At 50.3% G+C, this 17,901-nt stretch overlaps 1 protein-coding gene across 2 annotated transcripts in view; it reads right to left on the reverse strand.

Annotated features, from left to right (window-relative positions):
* The window catches only part of LOC129714967 (ADP-ribose glycohydrolase MACROD1-like), a 614,100-nt gene that overhangs the window by 33,182 nt on the left and 563,017 nt on the right, over positions 1–17,901 (reverse strand). For both annotated transcript variants that reach the window (XM_055664759.1, XM_055664758.1), the window contains exon 6: positions 6,814–6,932. In XM_055664759.1, coding sequence (XP_055520734.1) covers positions 6,814–6,932 — 119 coding nt within the window. The remainder of the gene's footprint in view (positions 1–6,813; positions 6,933–17,901) is intronic.

Here is a 17,901-nt window from a genome sequence, read left to right on the forward strand (position 1 = left end):
CTGCACCGCCATTCAAGAATGGAGCAGCTGGGCCTGTACACTCTTACCAGCCAGCCGAAAGATAACACAATCGACCCATTTACAGAGCATATACATGATAAGGGCATAACGCTTAGGACTCGCTGGGCCGAAGGGCCTGTTTCTCTAAACTAAAGACTAAACTGGTCTTGCAGTGGAAAGCCTTTCAGTTATAAGATTCAAGATTCAAGATTCAATTTATTTGTCATTTGGACCCCTTGAGGTCCAAACGAAATGCCGTTTCTGCAGACATACATTACAAACAAATAGACCCAAGACACAACATAATTTACACAAACATCCATCACATTGCTGTGATGGAAGGCCAAAAAAACTTGTCTCTCCACTGCACCCTCCCCCCCCCCCCCATGTCAGAGTCAAAGTCAAATCCCCCGGCTGGCGATGGCGATTGTCCCGCGGCCATTAAAGCCACGCCGGGTGATGCAAGGTCGCACACCGGGTCTTGGTGTTAGAGCCCCCGGCGTGCGCTCGCAGAGTCCCGCGGCCATTCCAAGCCGCGCGGGGCGGTGCTGTCAGGCCCCGCTCCAGGAGCTCTTCGACACCGCAACTCGGGCAGGAGAAGTCGCCGTTGCGGGAGCCCTGAAAAGCGGTCTCCCTCCAGGGACCCGCGGGCTCCCGGTGCCGCAGTCCGCCAGACCCGCAGTAGATGGCAGTAAAATTGTAGAGAATTAAAATACTATTTTTTGTATTGATTCTGCGCTTTAAAATGTAAATGTTTTTAAAATCAAATTGGAGCTTTGAATCGGGTTTTTACAGAGTTTGTTTTTTAAAAAACAGGGTTATTTTACAGATCTAATTTTAATTTAGCTATCTGAGTTTTCGGAATAACAAAAACTACATAAAAACAAAAAATAACAAAAACTACATAGAAACATAGACAAAAAATAATAAAAACGCAGACGGGCTGCAGAGGCCGCTGCTGACGAAAGTCGTGCCGCCTCCCGACAAGGGACGACTTTGTTATTTAGGAGGGGCACCTTTTGAGCGGAAGATTAATTTGCCTTTTCACCTTTTCTCTGGCGGATGTGCTTTGCGCCGCCTAATAGGATTTTGAGTTTAACCTCTCCTCTACATCCCAATCTCACGAACTGCCCTTGAATTGGCAGACGGCTTGGTTCATCTTAAGCTGCAAACATTGGGAAAGCTCAAAGCCAATTCTCCGTAAAGCTGGCTGCGACATAACTCATTTTCTCCGCTTATTGTGCCCTGAAAATGACAGCCAGCAAATGTGTGGCCAGGTTAGACAAATTAGTGATCCTTGCAACGTTGGCCTAAGGAAATAAATTGCCATGCAATACCCCTGCTGAGGCTGGCATTCGGCCTTTTAGGGCTCCCGCAATGGCGATCGGTAGGCGGCGCGACTCTCGTCAGCAGCGGCCTCTGCAGCCAATCTGCGTTTTTATTATTTTTTGTCTATGTTTTTATGTAGTTTTCGTTATTTTTTGTTGGGGTGTGTGTGTGTGTGGGGGGGGTGGGGGTAACTTTTAAATCTCTCCCTGCACGGGAGACCCGACCTTTTCTTTGTCGGGTCTCCGTTGTCGTTGGGGCTGCAACGAGGAGCGGCCTCCAACAGGAAGAGACCGGGGACTCTGGTGCCGACGACTCACCTCACCGTCGCGGAGCTGGCCGAGTCCGGAGCGGGTGGAGCTGTGGTGGAGCGCTGCTGCTGCTGCTGCTGCTGCGACCCGACCTCCGGAGATTCGGAGGCTGCAACTGCGGGTCTGGCGGACGGCGGCACCGGGAGCCCGCGGGTCCCTGGAGGGAGACCGCTTTTCAGGGCTCCCGCAACGGCGACTTCTCCCGCCCGAGTTGCGGGGTTGAAGAGCTCCTGGAGCGGGGCCTTACAGCACCGCCCCGCGCGGCTTGGAATGGCCGCGGGACTCTGCGAGCGCACGCCGGGGGCTCCAACACCAAGAACCCGGTGTGCGACCTTGCATCACCCGGCGTGGCTTTAATGGCCGCGGGACAATCGCCATCGCCAGCTGGGGGCTTTGACTTTGACTCTGACATCGGAGGGGGGAGAGTGCAATGGAGAGATACGTTTTTTGGCCTTCCATCACAGCGATGTGATGGATGTTTATGTAAATTATGTTGTGTCTTGGGTCTATTTGTTTGTAATGTATGGCTGCAGAAACGGCATTTCGTTTGGACCTCAAGGGGTCCAAATGACAATTAAATTGTATCTAATCTTTAGTCAGCGTAAAGGAGCGAGTGTGCTTGTGAACCTTTCAAAGTTTTGGTTCTTCAGAGATGAGGAGCAGAAACAGGCCCTTCAGCCCGTCGAGTCCGTGCTGACCAGCGATCACACTTGCACTATCCGACACTCCTACACACACTCGGGGCAATTTACAATTTTTACCGAAGCCAATTTATCGCCCTGTCCCACGGCACGAGTTCATTCCAAGAGCTCTCCCGAGTTTAAAAAAAATCAAACTCGTGGTGGTGCACGGAGAATGAGCGTAGCGGGTACGTCGGAGCTCGGGGACGTCTCAGCGCTAACGGCAGGTACTCGGGAAGACTCGCTAACGGCAGGTAAGCACGGGAAGGCTCGTGAAGATTTTTCGACGCGTTGAAAAATGTCCACGAGAGCCCCCGAGTACCGACGAGCGGCCATTGCCGTAAATCTCCGAGTTCGAAATCGGGGCAAAAACTCGGGAGAGATCTTGGAAAGAACTCGTACAGTGGGACAGGGGTTAAACTTACAAACCAGCACGGCTCACCACTGATCTATGGTGAATAGTTCAGCGAATTGTGGACGCAGCCCAGACAAACCCGCACAAACCCAACTCCCTTCCATCGACTCCATCTACACCTCACACTGACTGAAGAAGGGTCTCGACCCGAAACGTTGCCTATTCCTTCGCTCCATAGATGCTGCCTCGCCCGCTGAGTTTCTCCAGCATTTTTTGTCTACCACCTATATCTCTGGTTTCTCTTCTCCCCCCCTGAATCTCAGTCTAAAGAAGCGCCTCGACCCTGAAACGTCACCCGTTCCTTAATAATAATAATAATAATAATAATAAATTTTATTCATGGGCGCCTTTCAAGAGTCTCAAGGACACCTTACAAAATTTAGCAAATAGAGTAAAAACATGTAAGCGGAATGAAAGACATCACCGGTACACAAATTAAAGGCAGAATTCAATCCAAAAACAAAAATCAAAAACACAATATGAAGAGAGAGCAGCGGCAGCTAAACCGCGCTAGCGTCCACTCTCCCTCCGGCAGCCATCTTGGACACAGAGTAAAATAATCATTTACACACAAAAAAACATCCCCCCACAATGGTTCCCACTGTGGGGGAAGGCACAATGTCCAGTCCCTAGTTCTCCCATAGTCGGGCCTATTGAGGCCTCCACAGTTGCCTCTATGGAGGCCCGATGTTCCAGGCCGTTCTCGCCGGGCGGTGTTGCTCCGGTGTCGGGAGAGTCCTCACAGCGGCTGGAACGGCCGATTCCCTTCCGGAGTCTGTGGCATTCCGAAGCCGACAGGGCTCCGAGGCTCCCGATGTTAAAGTCGGCGCAGCCGCCCGCGGCTGGCCGCTCCACAGTCCAGCAGCTCGACGGTGTTGATCACGGCGGTCCCAGGCAAAGGCATCGCCCGCTCCGCTCCGCGATAGCGCCCCTATGCGCTGTGCCGCCACCGAAGCTGAAGGTGCTGGGCGGTCCCCCGCCAGGAAAACGCCGCTCCACTCCCGCTGGTAGGCCGCAAGGACGGGTCGACGGTACAGCCCGGGGAAAAAGCTGCCTCACCGACCATAGAAACATAGAAAACATAGAAATTAGGTGCAGGAGTAGGCCATTCGGCCCTTCGAGCCTGCACCGCCATTCAATATGATCATGGCTGATCATCCAACGCGTGAAAAAAGTTCTTCTCATCTCTGTTTTAAAGGATTTCCCCCTTATCCTTAAGCTGTGACCCCTTGTCCTGGACTTCCCCAACAACGGGAGCAATCTTCCTGCATCTAGCCTGTCCAACCCCTTAAGAATTTTGTAAGTTTCTATAAGATCCCCTCTCAATCTTCTAAATTCTAGAGAGTATAAACCAAGTCTATCCAGTCTTTCTTCATAAGACAGTCCTGACATGCCAGGAATCAGTCTGGTGAACCGTCTCCGCACTCCCTCTATGGCAATAATGTCCTTCCTCAGATTTGGAGACCAAAACTGTACGCAATACTCCAGATGTGGTCTCACCAAGACCCTGTACAACTGCAGTAGAACCTCTCTGCTCCTATACTCAAATCCTTTTGCAATGAATTTGGCAAGGACCAGGCACGGACCTAGAAAATAGTTTCCCCCTTCCCCCCCCCACACATAAAAAAGTCAAATTCCCCAACAAACATGGGACAAACCTAATAGTTAATTGAACAGACAGCTGCTGGTTAGCAGGATGTCTCCTCCTCCTTCTCTCAACGGGTGTTGCCTGTCCCGCTGAGTTACACCAGCATCTTGTTCATGTCCACCTTCGGTGCAGCTCCAGTGTTAAGCCCGTGCAATCCCTTCTCGCCTGCGAGCACATTGACTGGTGAACTCAGCGTTTGTGTGTTGTCCGTCTGACAAGTGTGTGTGAGATTGATTTACCTGTGAAGCTCCGGGCTCAGTGCGAACCAGTGTTTCACACCAGAGTATCACGCTGCCAGCAGGTACCAACAATCTCTGGCGAGTGGCCAATGTTCTGATGCCTCGTAGATCAGGCGGATTAATGGCACCTCATGCTGCAAGCAGCACGGTCAAAAACCAGTCGCACCCCGGCCACTCCCTCTTCCCCCCTCCCCCCCCACCATCAGGGACGAGGTAACCCTTGCGTTCCTTCGAAAGTGGACACAAGATGCTGGAGTTACTCAGCGGGACGGGCAGCATCTCTGGAGAGAAGAAATAGGTGACATTTCGGGTCGAGACCCTTCTTCATTATAACCATATAACCATACAACAATTACAGCACGGAAACAGGCCATCTCGACCCTTCTAGTCCGTGCCGAACACATAATCTCCCCATGTCCCATATGCCTGCGCTCAGACCATAACCTTCCATTCCCTTCCCATCCATATAACTATCCAATTTATTTTTAAATGATAAAATCGAATCTGCCTCCACCACTTCCACTGGAAGCTCATTCCACACAGCTACCACTCTCTGAGTAAAGAAGTTCCCCCTCATGTTACCCCTAAACTTCAGTCCCTTAATTCCAAGTCATGTCCCCTTGTTTGAATCTTCCCTACTCTCAGTGGGAAAAGCTTTTCCACGTCAACTCTGTCTATCCCTCTCATCATTTAAAAAACCTCTATCAAGTCCCCCCTTAACCTTCTGCGCTCCAAAGAATAAAGCCCTAACTTGTTCAACCTTTCTCTGTAACTTAGTTGCTGAAACCCAGGCAACATTCTAGTAAATCGGACAGCTAGGCCGGGCTGCCGACCGACCGACGGGGCCACGGGCGAGGCGCTGCTGCTGCTGCCGCTGCACTCCACGGGCTGCACTACGTCGGGACGGGTGAGGCGGGGCCCGGACGACCCGACAGTCCCCTCGACCCGAGTAGTCGCGGTCAAATACGGGACAAGGGCAGTCCCCGTACAGGACAAACCAATTTAGCCCAAAATACACGGGATGTCCCGGCTAATACGGGACATTTGGCGACCCTAGTCCTGACCCTCCTCCACTGACAGAGTGAGGCCTAGCGCAAATTGGCGGAACAGCGCCTCATATTTCGCTTGGGCAGCTCACAGCCCAGCGGCGTGAACATTGACTTCTCTAACTTCAAGTAGCCCTTGCTTTCCCTCTCTCTCTCCCGTCCCACCCGAGTCCTCAGCCAACAATGGAGCATTGTGGGCTCCACCTTCCCTGGATCATCGGTACTGGCTCTGCTTTGTTCCGTACCTTCCCAGTATCTTAAATGTCCCCCTGACAGACGATCAGTCCGATGAAGGGTCCCGACCCAAAACGTCACCCATCCCTTTTCCCCAGAGATGCTGCCTGACCCGCTGAGTTACTCCAGCGTTTTTGGGTCTAGAATTGGTTCTGTTTAGAAACATAGAAACATAGAAATTAGGTGCAGGAGTAGGCCATTCGGCCCTTCGAGCCTGTACCGCCATTCAATATGATCATGGCTGATCATCCAACTCAGTATCCCGTACCTGCCTTCTCTCCATACCCCCTGATCCCATTGGCCACAAGGGCCACATCTAACTCCCTCTTAAATATAGCCAATGAACTGTGTGGCCTCAACTACCCTCTGTGGCGGAGAGTTCCAGAGATTCACCACTCTCTGTGTGAAAAAAGTTCTTCTCATCTCGGTTTTAAAGGATTTCCCCCTTATCCTTAAGCTGTGACCCCTTGTCCTGGACTTCCCCAACATCGGGAACAATCTTCCTGCATCTAGCCTGTCCAACCCCTTAAGAATTTTGGAAGTTTCTATAAGATCCCTCTCAATCTCCTAAATTTTAGAGAGTATAAACCAAGTCTATCCAGTCTTTCTTCATAAGACAGTCCTGACATCCCAGGAATCAGTCTGGTGAACCTTCTCTGCACTCCCTCTATGGCAATAATGTCCTTCCTCAGATTTGGAGACCAAAACTGTACGCAATACTCCAGGTAGAGTACAGACAGTACTCTAAGAATGACTCTACAGAATGAAGTTTGGTTTACAGTCACGTGTGCCAAGGTGCAGTGAAAAGCTGTTGTTGCGGGCTGCCCAGTTAGCATTGCGGACCAGTCTATCTTTGGTTTTAAACCAGCATCTGCGGTTCCTTCCGACAAAGGGGGTAAAGAATAACCACTTACGATGGTCCGAAGGTTATTGTCGATAGCGAGCTTCAGGCTTGTTTCGTAGCAGCTTTGTAGCACCTTGTCTGGGAGTCTCTCCCTCCCCTGCACGATGGGTCCCACCGTGTGAATAACATCTGTGTGGGAAGTGAAACACAGGCCCGTTAATGTCAAAGATAGGCACAAAGTGCCGGAGTAGCTCAGTGGGACGGGCAGCGTCTCTGGAGAGAAGGAATGGGTGACGTTTCAGGTCGAGACCCTTCTTCAGACGGAGAGTCAGGGGAGAGGGAGACGCAGAGATATGGAAGGGTAAGGTGTGAAAATGACAGATCAAAGCAGACGAGGATCAAAAGGGCGGCACGATGGCGCAGCGGTAGAGCTACTGCCTCACAGCGCCAGAGACCCGGGTTCGACCCTGACTACGGGTGCTGTCTGTACGGAGTTTGTACGTTCTCCCCGTGACCTGCGTTGGTTTTCTACGAGATCTTCGATTTCCTCCCACACTCCAAAGACGTGCAGGGTTGTGGGTTAATTGGCTTGGAGTAAATGTAAACAATTGGCCCTCGTGGGTGTAGGATAGTGTTACTGTGTTGGTGCGGACCCGAGGGGCCGAAGGGCCTGTTTCCGCGATGTGTCTCTAAACTAAACTGAAAAGGAAATGCAGAATAATTCATCGTTGGTTGAAGGTGAAGGTGACAACGAGGAAAACACACAGTAAAATTAATCAGGAGGACCAATCAGTCACCAATTGATATATCCACACACGCACACACACACGCACGCACGCACGCACGCACACACACGCACACACGCACGCACACACGCACACACACACACGCACACGCACGCACGCACACACGCACACACACGCACACACACACGCACGCACACACACACACACACACACACGCACGCACACACACACGCACACGCACACACACACGCACGCACACACACACACACGCACGCACGCACGCACACACACACACACACGCACACGCACGCACACACACACACACACACGCACGCACGCACGCACACACACACACTCACACACACGCACACACACGCACGCACGCACACACACACGCACACACACGCACACACACGCACACATACATACACATGTGTCTCGCACACATACACACACGCACACACACCTACACACACACACACACACACACACACACATATACACACACACGCACACACACATACACACACACACACGCACACACACACGCACACACACACGCACACACACACGCATACACACACCTACGCACACACACACACACACACACACACACACACACACACACACACACACACACACACACACACACACACACACACACACACACACACACACACACACACACACACTAATAGTGCAAAAATACAGAACTAATGTCCGCAAGTCTTTAACTTAGTCTTTCAGCCCAACTTGCCCACAACGGCCAACATGTCCCAGCTACGCTCGTCCCACCTGCCTGCCTGCCTTTGGCCTCTATCCCACCAAACCTGTCTTATCCATGTACCTGTCTAACTGTTTCTTAAACGTTGGGATAGACACAAGATGCTGGAGCAACTCAGCGGGACAGGCAGCGTCTCTGGAGAGAAGGAATGGGTGACGTTTCGGGTCGAGACCCTTCTTCAGACTGAGAGTCGGGGGGGGGGGGAGAGGAAGACACAGAGATATGGAAGGGGTAAGGCATGAGAGGGGACGAAGATCAGAGAAAATATAGAATAGGTCAGAAGAAGGGTCTCGAACCGAAACGTTGCCCATTTCCTTCACTCCACAGATGCTGCCTCACCCGCTGAGTTTCTCCAGCATTTTTGTCTACCTTCGGTTTTCCAGCATCTGCAGTTCTTTCTTAAACACTAGAATAGGTCCTTGTTAGCTGGGGGAAGTTGGCAACGAAACATGCAAAGATAAACCGTAATCAGGAGCACAGTCAGACTGGTCGGAGGTCCAGGATGGGAGAGAGGGTTACTTCAATGAAGAAGGGTCTCGACCCGAAACATCACCCATCCCTTCTCTCCAGAGCGGCTGCCTGTCCCGCTGAGTTACTCCAGCATTTTGTGTCAGAGTTGACAATCCAGCCACGTTAATACTTAAAACAGCGCAGCCCCACAGGGTCGCTCCCACAAGTTTACAACGCAGGCTATCTGAGACTGCCACTGAGAGACACACAGCCTTAATTGCCATATTGTGTGCTGGGGTTATGTCTGTGCCCGCTGTATGAGATTGTTTGAATCATTCCTCCATTGCCGTGCCCTGGGTCACTGCACACAGCGTGTCGGTACAAACAGGCGTAGAGTACAAACTGTATTGCACTGCGCCTCGGTGGATGCTGAGTCATCAATTCTTTTATTTCCCCCCTTGTTTACTTCAGTTTAGTGCAGCAAGCTACAATCCAGAGACAGATACGAAAGGCTAGCGTCACTCAGCGGGACGGGCAGCATCTATGGAGAGAAGGAATGGGTGACATAGAAACATAGAACATCGAAAATAGAAAATAGGTGCAGGAGTAGAGGCCATTCGGCCCGTCGAGCCTGCACTGCCATTCAATATGATCATGGCTGATTATCCAACTCAGTATCCCATCCCTGCCTTCTCTCCATACCCCCTGATCCCTTTAGCCACAAGGGCCACATCTAACTCCCTCTAGACCCTATCTAGTTCTCTCTTGAAAGTATCCAGAGAACCGGCCTCCACCACCCTCTGAGGCGGAGAATTCCACAGACTCACCACTTCCCCACAGCCATCAGGCTATTAACTTTGGCTCGGACAAAATAATAGCCCATTATTTGTTATTTGCACTTTTTCAGTTTATTTATTCATGTGTGTATATATATATTTATATCATGGTATATGGACACACTGATCTGTTCTGTAGTCAATGCCTACTATGTTCTGTTGTGCTGAAGCAAAGCAAGAATTTCATTGTCCTATACAGGGACACATGACAATAAACTCACTTGAACTTGAACTCTGTGTGAAAAAGTGTTTCCTCATTTCAGTCCTAAATGGCTTACCCCTTATTATTAAACTGTGACCCCTCCCCCCTCCCCCCTCCCCTGGTTCTGGTCCTAATTCACTTACGACCTTACGAACAAGTTTTCCCCAACAAAGACGAGCATTAATACCCCTCTTCAGCGCAAGGCTTGCACGAAGCATAGAAACATAGAAACATAGACAATAGGTGCAGGAGTAGAGGCCATTCGGCCCTTCGAGCCTGCACCGCCATTCAATATGATCATGGCTGATCATCCAACTCAGTATCCCATCCCTGCCTTCTCTCCATACCCCTTGATCCCTTTAGCCACGGGGGCCACATCTAACTCCCTCTTAAATATAGCCAACAAACTGTGGCCTCAACTACCTTCTGTGGCAGAGAATTCCAGAGATTCCCCACTCTCTGTGTGTGAAAAATGTTTTTCTCATCTCGGTCCTAAAAGATTTCCCCCTTATCCTTAAACTGTGTGTGTGGCCCCTTGTTCTGGACTTCCCCAACATCGGGAACAATCTTCCTGCATCTAGCCTGTCCAACCCCTTAAGAGTTTTGTAAGTTTCTATAAGATCCCCCCTCAATCTTCTCAATTCTAGCGAGTAGAGGGGAGTTAGATGTGGCCCTTGTGGCTAAGGGGATCAGGGGGTATGGAGAGAAGGCAGGTACGGGATACTGAGTTGGATGATCAGCCATGATCATATTGAATGGCGAATGGTGCAGGCTCGAAGGGCCGAATGGCCTACTCCTGCACCTAATTTCTATGTTTCTATGTTTCTATGAGTACAAGTGGAGTCTATCCAGTCTTTCTTCATATGAAAGTCCTGACATCCCAGGAATCAGTCTGGTGAACCTTCTCTGTACTCCCTCTATGGCAAAATGGCTCGGTCACCCAAGGGACACACAACATCAGCAGCCTCACCACAAAGGCCCTTGTGTTTAGCCATTATAATTACCATTGCAATTCAATATGTCTATAATTACAACTGGATTTCTGTAAATGACAATTACGCATTAGAGGAACACAATGTCCACCAATCTTCGCCCATCAATTGCCTGGGTAATAAACTCTGACAAGCATCCGCGCTGGAGCATAATAATTCTCGCTCACCGTAAAACTGTGACAGTAATATGGGGCAGTTTAGTTTTCTGCCACGAATAAAACTCTCACAGGCATGGCAGCCCGCTTTAATTACCTCTGCCATCACTGCGGGAAGTCGCAAACAGGGTGGGAGACAGTTCGAGCATCGAAAAAGCAGTCACGTTCGGGCATTTAATTCCCCGTTTTGCAAAATGCGTTGTTCAAGGTGAACGACCTGTCCCTGTCGCTGGTGAAATCGGTTGTTTTTTTGCCAGCCTTTGGGAGGGGGGGGGTGGGGAACGTTGGCTGCCTGTTAGACAATAGACAATAGACAATAGACAATAGACAATAGGTGCAGGAGTAGGCCATTCAGCCCTTGTGTGAAGAAGCTGTTTAAAAATCTGCTGATTTGTGTTCATTAACTGGCAGAGTTCTTGGTTTCTTGGTCCTCCAAAATATTCCAAATGGAATTTAAACTGTGGAGGTGGTGGAGGGAGGACTTAAGGCAGAAAGGGTTATTGGGAAGAAAGAGCTACTTTAAATGTTGTTGCATCTGGTTGGGTAACTATAGTTGGGTGGAGATTATTCCATGCTTTAATTGTGCGGGGGAAGAACGAATTGCTGTACACATCTGTCTTTGTAGCTGGGATCACTAATTGGATCAAATGCCCTCGTCTGCTCCTAATTGGTTTGGGTTTGGTTGTAGGTCTTGTAGTCCATGTCGAGCTGACCACTTAACATTTTGTGAAAACGTTAAGGTCAAACGGTGAGTTTCACGTGTGTGTGTCTTGGAGAGGGTTCCTTCCACCCCAGAGAATTCAGAAGTTTGGTGACACTCGCTTCTCTCTCATAGGTGCGGTGGAAAGCATCTTGTCCGGGAACATTACCATCTGGTTCGGGAATTGCTCTGCCAAGGACAAGAAGGCTATGCAGAGAGTAGTGCGTTCGGCCGAACGCACTATGGGAACTTCACTCACCCCCCTGCAGGAACTATACAACAGGAGGTGCAACTCCAGAGCAAACAAAATCATGAGAGACCTCTTCCACCCCTGCAACGGACTGTTCCAGCCGCTACGGTCAGGTAAACGCCTCCGTTGCCATGCAGTGAGAACGGAGAGGTTGAGAAGGAGTTTCTTCCCAGAGGCAATTCGGACTGTAAACGCCTTTCTCACCAGGGACTAACTGTACAGAACGTTTTTTCCTTCTATTATGCTTTATTATGTAAAAGAATATGTGTGTTATGATTGTGTTTATAATTTGTTTGGTTGTTTTGTTGTTTGTCTTTTTGCACAAAAGTTCCGCGAGCATTGCCACTTTCATTTCACTGCACATCTCGTATGTGTATGTGACAAATAAACTTGACTTGACTTGTCTTGACTAGGTGTTAGTAACAAATCGAGCTGCCTGTCTTTGGACACGTTGGATGGAAGAACTGTTTTTATTTGTGTATGGGTCCCATGCTGCAACTGCGTAGTCCAAATGAGGTCTAACGAGGGTGAAGTATAGCTTCTCCTTGATGGTTTGTGCGATGGTCTGGGCTGCGTCCACAATTCACTGAACCATTCACCATAGATCAATCGTGAGCAGTGAGGGGTTATAGGCTAATTGGCTTCGGTGAAAATTTTGTGTAGGAGTGTGTGATAGTGCCAGTGTGCGGGACGATCGCTGGCACAAACCCACCTCCCTTCCGCTCACTCTGAGGGCAGGAATAGTTCCGATTTGGTTTACAGCGTGGATAACGGGCCCTGCGGCCCGCCGTGACCGCGCACGTTAACTCCATCCCGGACGCACTGGGGACAATTTACATTGACCTACAAACCCGCACGTCTCTGGAGCGTGGGAGGAAACCGGCGTTCCCGGAGAAAGCCCACGCAGGTCGCGGGGAGAACGTGCAAAGCTCCGTGCACGTGGTTGGGACGGAAGCCGGGTCTCTGGCGCTGTGAGTGGTGTGAGACAGCGACTCTCCCGTTGCACGCTGAAACCTCGCTGCCTCTCAATGAGAAGCAGTAATTCCTCGGCCTTCGACGGCCATCGCGGCTTCTGTCCGTACTAGGGTCGCCAACTCTCTCACTCCCAAATAAGGGACAAAAGGTCAAAGTGCGGGACAAATTCCCGACGGCAATTCGTTGACCGACTGGGCCGTGGCTGGGTGAATGATGAGTTGGCCCCGGGTGCTGGACTGCACACAAAGCCCATCCGGCTGTCCAGCTGAGGAGTTTTGGCCCGGGGGGGGGGGGGCGTGCAAAGTCCGGCGCCCCGTCCAACTCATGAACCGATGGTCGGCCGTGAGAAGGAGGGGGGGGGGTGTCGGCGGTAAACGAAGGTCCGAAGCTCGGACAGTTGGCCGGGCTGCCGACCGACCGACCGACGGGGCCACGGGGCGAGGCGCTGCTGCTGCTGCTGCTGCACTCCACGGGCTGCACTAAGTCGGGACCGGTGAGGCAGGGTCCGACCCCGACAGTCCCCTCGACCCGTGTAGTAGCGGTCAAATACGGGACAAGGGCGTTCCCCGTACGGGACAAACCAATTTAGCCCAAAATACGGGATGTCCATATAACCATATAACAATTACAGCACGGAAACAGGCCATCTCGACCCTTCTAGTCCGTGCCGAACACATAATCTCCCCTCGTACCATCTACCTGCGCTCAGACCATAACCTTCCATTCCCTTCCCATCCATATAACTATCCAATTTATTTTTAAATGATAAAAACGAACCTGCCTCCACCACCTTCACTGGAAACTCATTCCACACAGCTACCACTCTCTGAGTAAAGAAGTTCCCCCTCATGTTACCCCTAAACTTCAGTCCCTTAATTCTCAAGTCATGTCCCCTTGTTTGAATCTTCCCTACTCTCAGTGGGAAAAGCTTTTCCACATCAACTCTGTCTATCCCTCTCATCATTTTAAAAACCTCTATCAAGTCCCCCCTTAACCTTCTGCGCTCCAAAGAATAAAGCCCTAACTTGTTCAACCTTTCTCTGTAACTTAGTTGCTGAAACCCAGGCAACATTCTAGTAAATCTCCTCTGTACTCTCTCTATTTTGTTGACATCCTTCCTATAATTAGGCGACCAAAACTGTACACCATACTCCAGAATTGGCCTCACCAATGCCTTGTACAATTTTAACATTACATCCCAACTTCTATACTCAATGCTCTGATTTATAAAGGCCAGCACACCAAAAGCTTTCTTTACCACCCTATCTACATGAGATTCCACTTTCAGGGAACTGTGCACAGTTATTCCCAGATCCCTCTGTTCACCTACATTCTTCAAATCCCTACCAATTACCATGTATGTCCTAACATTTCCCGGCTAATACGGGGCAGTTGGTGCCCCTAGTCGGTAGCTCGGGGCAGAGGGGGCAGGCAGCCGGGCCTAACTGTATGTTGGGCCTAACTGTGTGTTGGGCCTAACTGTGTGTTGGGCCTAACTGTATGTTGGGCCTAACTGTATGTTGGGCCTAACTGTGTGTTGCCTAGCAACCCGTCGACAGATCTGCTCTCGATGTATCATAGAGCAATTAAGAGAGTTCAGGTGCCACAGCAGCGCTATTCATTCACTGAACAACTCAGACGGGTGCAGCAGATGGCACAATCTAGCCCGTATAAATAGCATGCTGCTCCCACGGGGCCCACACGTCACTGTCAGGCTTTAAGCACTGTGTACTCTACTCCAGCATGAAGAGCGAGCTCGGCAAGAGATTCTAGCTCCTAAACTGTAACGGCCTCGTAGATGGCACTCATTAAAGGACAGTGTGTTTACACAAGCGTTTTTTAAAAATAAATTGTGAATCCCTGTCCCACTTGAGCGTTTTTTGGATCAGATGGAAGACATGAATGTCAGGGATGTCAAGCGTTAGATTTATTACTCCGCGCTGGCTGATGTTCCCAAGGTTTCAGCTCGGAGGCTATTGTTTCTGAAGGCCCTGCTGCCGTGTTTGGCCCCCCTACCTCATTTGATTGCCAAACACGGCAACAGGGTCTTCAGGGAGGGGGGAGGGGGAGTGGAGAGAGAGAACGCAGCCCAGAATGACAACAAGCCGATTATAGAGACATAGAAACATAGAAACATAGAAATTAGGTGCAGGAGTAGGCCATTCGGCCCTTCGAGCCTGCACCACCATTCAATATGATAATGGCTGATCATCCAACTCAGTATCCAGTACCTGCCTTCTCTCCATACCCCCTGATCCCCTTAGCCACAAGGGCCACATCTAACTCCCTCTTAAATATAGCCAATGAACTGGCCTCAACTACCCTCTGTGGCAGAGAGTTCCAGAGATTCACCACTCTGTGTGTGAAAAAAGTTCTCCTCATCTCGGTTTTAAAGGATTTCCCCCTTATCCTTAAGCTGTGACCCCTTGTCCTGGACTTCCCCAACATCGGGAACAATCTTCCTGCATCTAGCCTGTCCAACCCCTTAAGAATTTTGTAAGTTTCTATAAGATCCCCTCTCAATCTTCTAAATTTTAGAGAGTATAAACCAAGTCTATCCAGTCTTTCTTCATAAGACAGTCCTGACATCCCAGGAATCAGTCTGGTGAACCGTCTCTGCACTCCCTCTATGGCAAGAATGTCCTTCCTCAGATTTGGAGACCAAAACTGTACGCAATACTCCAGGTGTGGTCTCACCAAGACCCTGTACAACTGCAGAGACGTCTGGTACTAACTTGAAAGGGCCCCCTCTTGAGATGCATCTCAGGAAACCCGATTCGACCCCATTCGCTTTCCTTACGAGGGTGTTGCCAGGACTCGAGGGTCTGGGCTGCGGGGAGAGGTTGAGCAGGCCGGGACTCCATTCCTTAGAGCGCATGGAAGGATGAGGAGGTCAAAAGGTCATAAAGTCATAAGGAATCGAAGAGTTAGGCCATTCGGCCCATCAAGTCTACTCCACCTATCTCTCCCTCCTAACCCCATTCCCATACCTTCTCCCCATAACCCCTGACACCCGCACCAATCAAGAATCTATCTATCTCTGCCTTAAATATATCCACTGACTTGGCCTCCACAGCCGTCTGTGGCAATGAATTCCACAGATTCACCACCCTCCGACTAATGAAAATCCTCCTCATCTCCTTCCTAAAAGAGCGCCCTTTAATTCTGAGGCTGTGACCTCTGGTCCTAGACGCTCCCACTAGTGGAAGCATCCTCTCCACATCCACTCCATCCAGGCCTTTCACTATTCTGTACGTTTGAAGGTTAATTGGCTTCAGTAAAATGTTAATTTGTCTCTAGTGTGTGTAGGGCGGTGTTAAGGTCATAAGGTCATAGGTGATGGGAGTGGAATTAGGCCATTCGGCCCATCAAGTCTACTCCGCCATTCAATCATGGCTGATCTATCTCTCCCTCCTAACCCCATTCTCCTGCCTTCTCCCCATAACCCCTGACACCCGTACCAATCAAGAATCTATCTATCTCTGCCTTAAAAATATCCACTGATTTGGCCTCCACAGCCGTCTGTGGCAATGAATTCCACAGATTCACCACCCTCTGGCTAATGAAAATCCTCCTCATCTCCTTCCTAAAAGAGCGCCCATTAATTCTGAGGCCGTGACCTCTAGTCCGAGACTCTCTCACAGTCGCCGTTTCACGCCGGTAGTCGCCAATGGAATTTCATTGTCCCATTTGGGACACATGACAATAAACTCTCTTGACTTGACTTCTTGAATTCACCAAAGTCAGCGCCCGGCGACAGCCAACGCCACCTTAGCGACGACCTACGACAGCGCCTACGTGAGGAGAAGTCAAGCTACGCTCATTGGCGTCAAACCCACTGTCGGCGAAAATTTTTTGAACACGTTGAAAATCCAGCGGCGACCAGAAAGGCGTTACGACTCTTTGGGCGACTGAGGAGACGACTCACGACCATACGGGCGACCATGTGGCCTAGTCGCGTAGAAAATAGCCTAAGTCGGACAGGCCCTTAACGCTACTAAGAGAATTAAACGAAAAGATGAATCGAACGGCTGAAACAAAATCCCAACTCGCTCCTGAAATTCTTAATGGGCTGGAAAAGGTGAGGTTTGTTTCCTTTGCTGCAAGAGGGGGTGATTTCGAGGAGTCCCTATTGTGTAATAGCGTTGGTACTAATCGGACTAAATACATGGACACGAAGCGATATTTAAACACTGCCTAATCCACTCTGTTTTAAGAGTGTAAGTACAGGATCTGATTAATGAATTGCAGAGAAGAGGGAAGACATCAGGGAGATGACCTATGGATTATTGCCATTGTTTAATTTACCAAGACAAGCAACTGTTCTGAGCGCTTAGGTTTCTGACGGGAATAATTCAGCGGTTAAAAAAACCCAGCAAGCAGTATGATCTGTAGGAACGAGCTGCAGCCGGCCACGGTGGCGCAGCGGTAGAGTTGCTGCCTTACAGCGCTTGCAGAGACCCGGGTGCTTGTTTGTGCGGAGTTTGTACGTTCTCCCCGTGAGTTGCGTGGGTTTTCCCCGAGACAGCACCCGCGGTCGTGGATCGAACCCGGGTCTCTGGTGCTGTTCCCGATGTTGGGGGGGGGTCCAGAACCAGGGGCCGCAGTTTACGAATAACAATTTAGAACGGAGACGAGGAAAAACTTTTTCACCCAGAGAGTTGTGGAATTCTCTGCCTCAGAAGGCAGTGGAGGCCAATTCTCTGGATGAGAATTTCAAGAGAGAGTTAGATTTAACTCTTAGGGCTAACGGAATCAAGGAATGTGGGGAGAAAGCGGGAATGGGGTACTGATTCTGGATGATCAGCCATGGTCGTATTGAATGGCGGTGCTGGCTCGAAGGGCCGAATGGCCTACCCCTGCACCTATTGTCTATTGTCGATTGCAAGCGCTGCAAAGGGCCTGTCCCACTTGGGCGTTATTTGGGCGACATCATTCACGAGTCACATCCGCATCGTGACGCGCGCATGGCGTGCATTACACCCGCGTGGCGCATGGGGAGGCGTGGTGGCGTAGGCAGCGATGCGCGGTCGCGTGACGTGCAAATGACGCCCACGTGGGACAGGCC

The sequence above is a fragment of the Leucoraja erinacea genome, chromosome 44 (assembly GCF_028641065.1).
Source record: "Leucoraja erinacea ecotype New England chromosome 44, Leri_hhj_1, whole genome shotgun sequence".
In the NCBI taxonomy this organism is placed as follows: Eukaryota; Metazoa; Chordata; class Chondrichthyes; order Rajiformes; family Rajidae; genus Leucoraja; species Leucoraja erinaceus.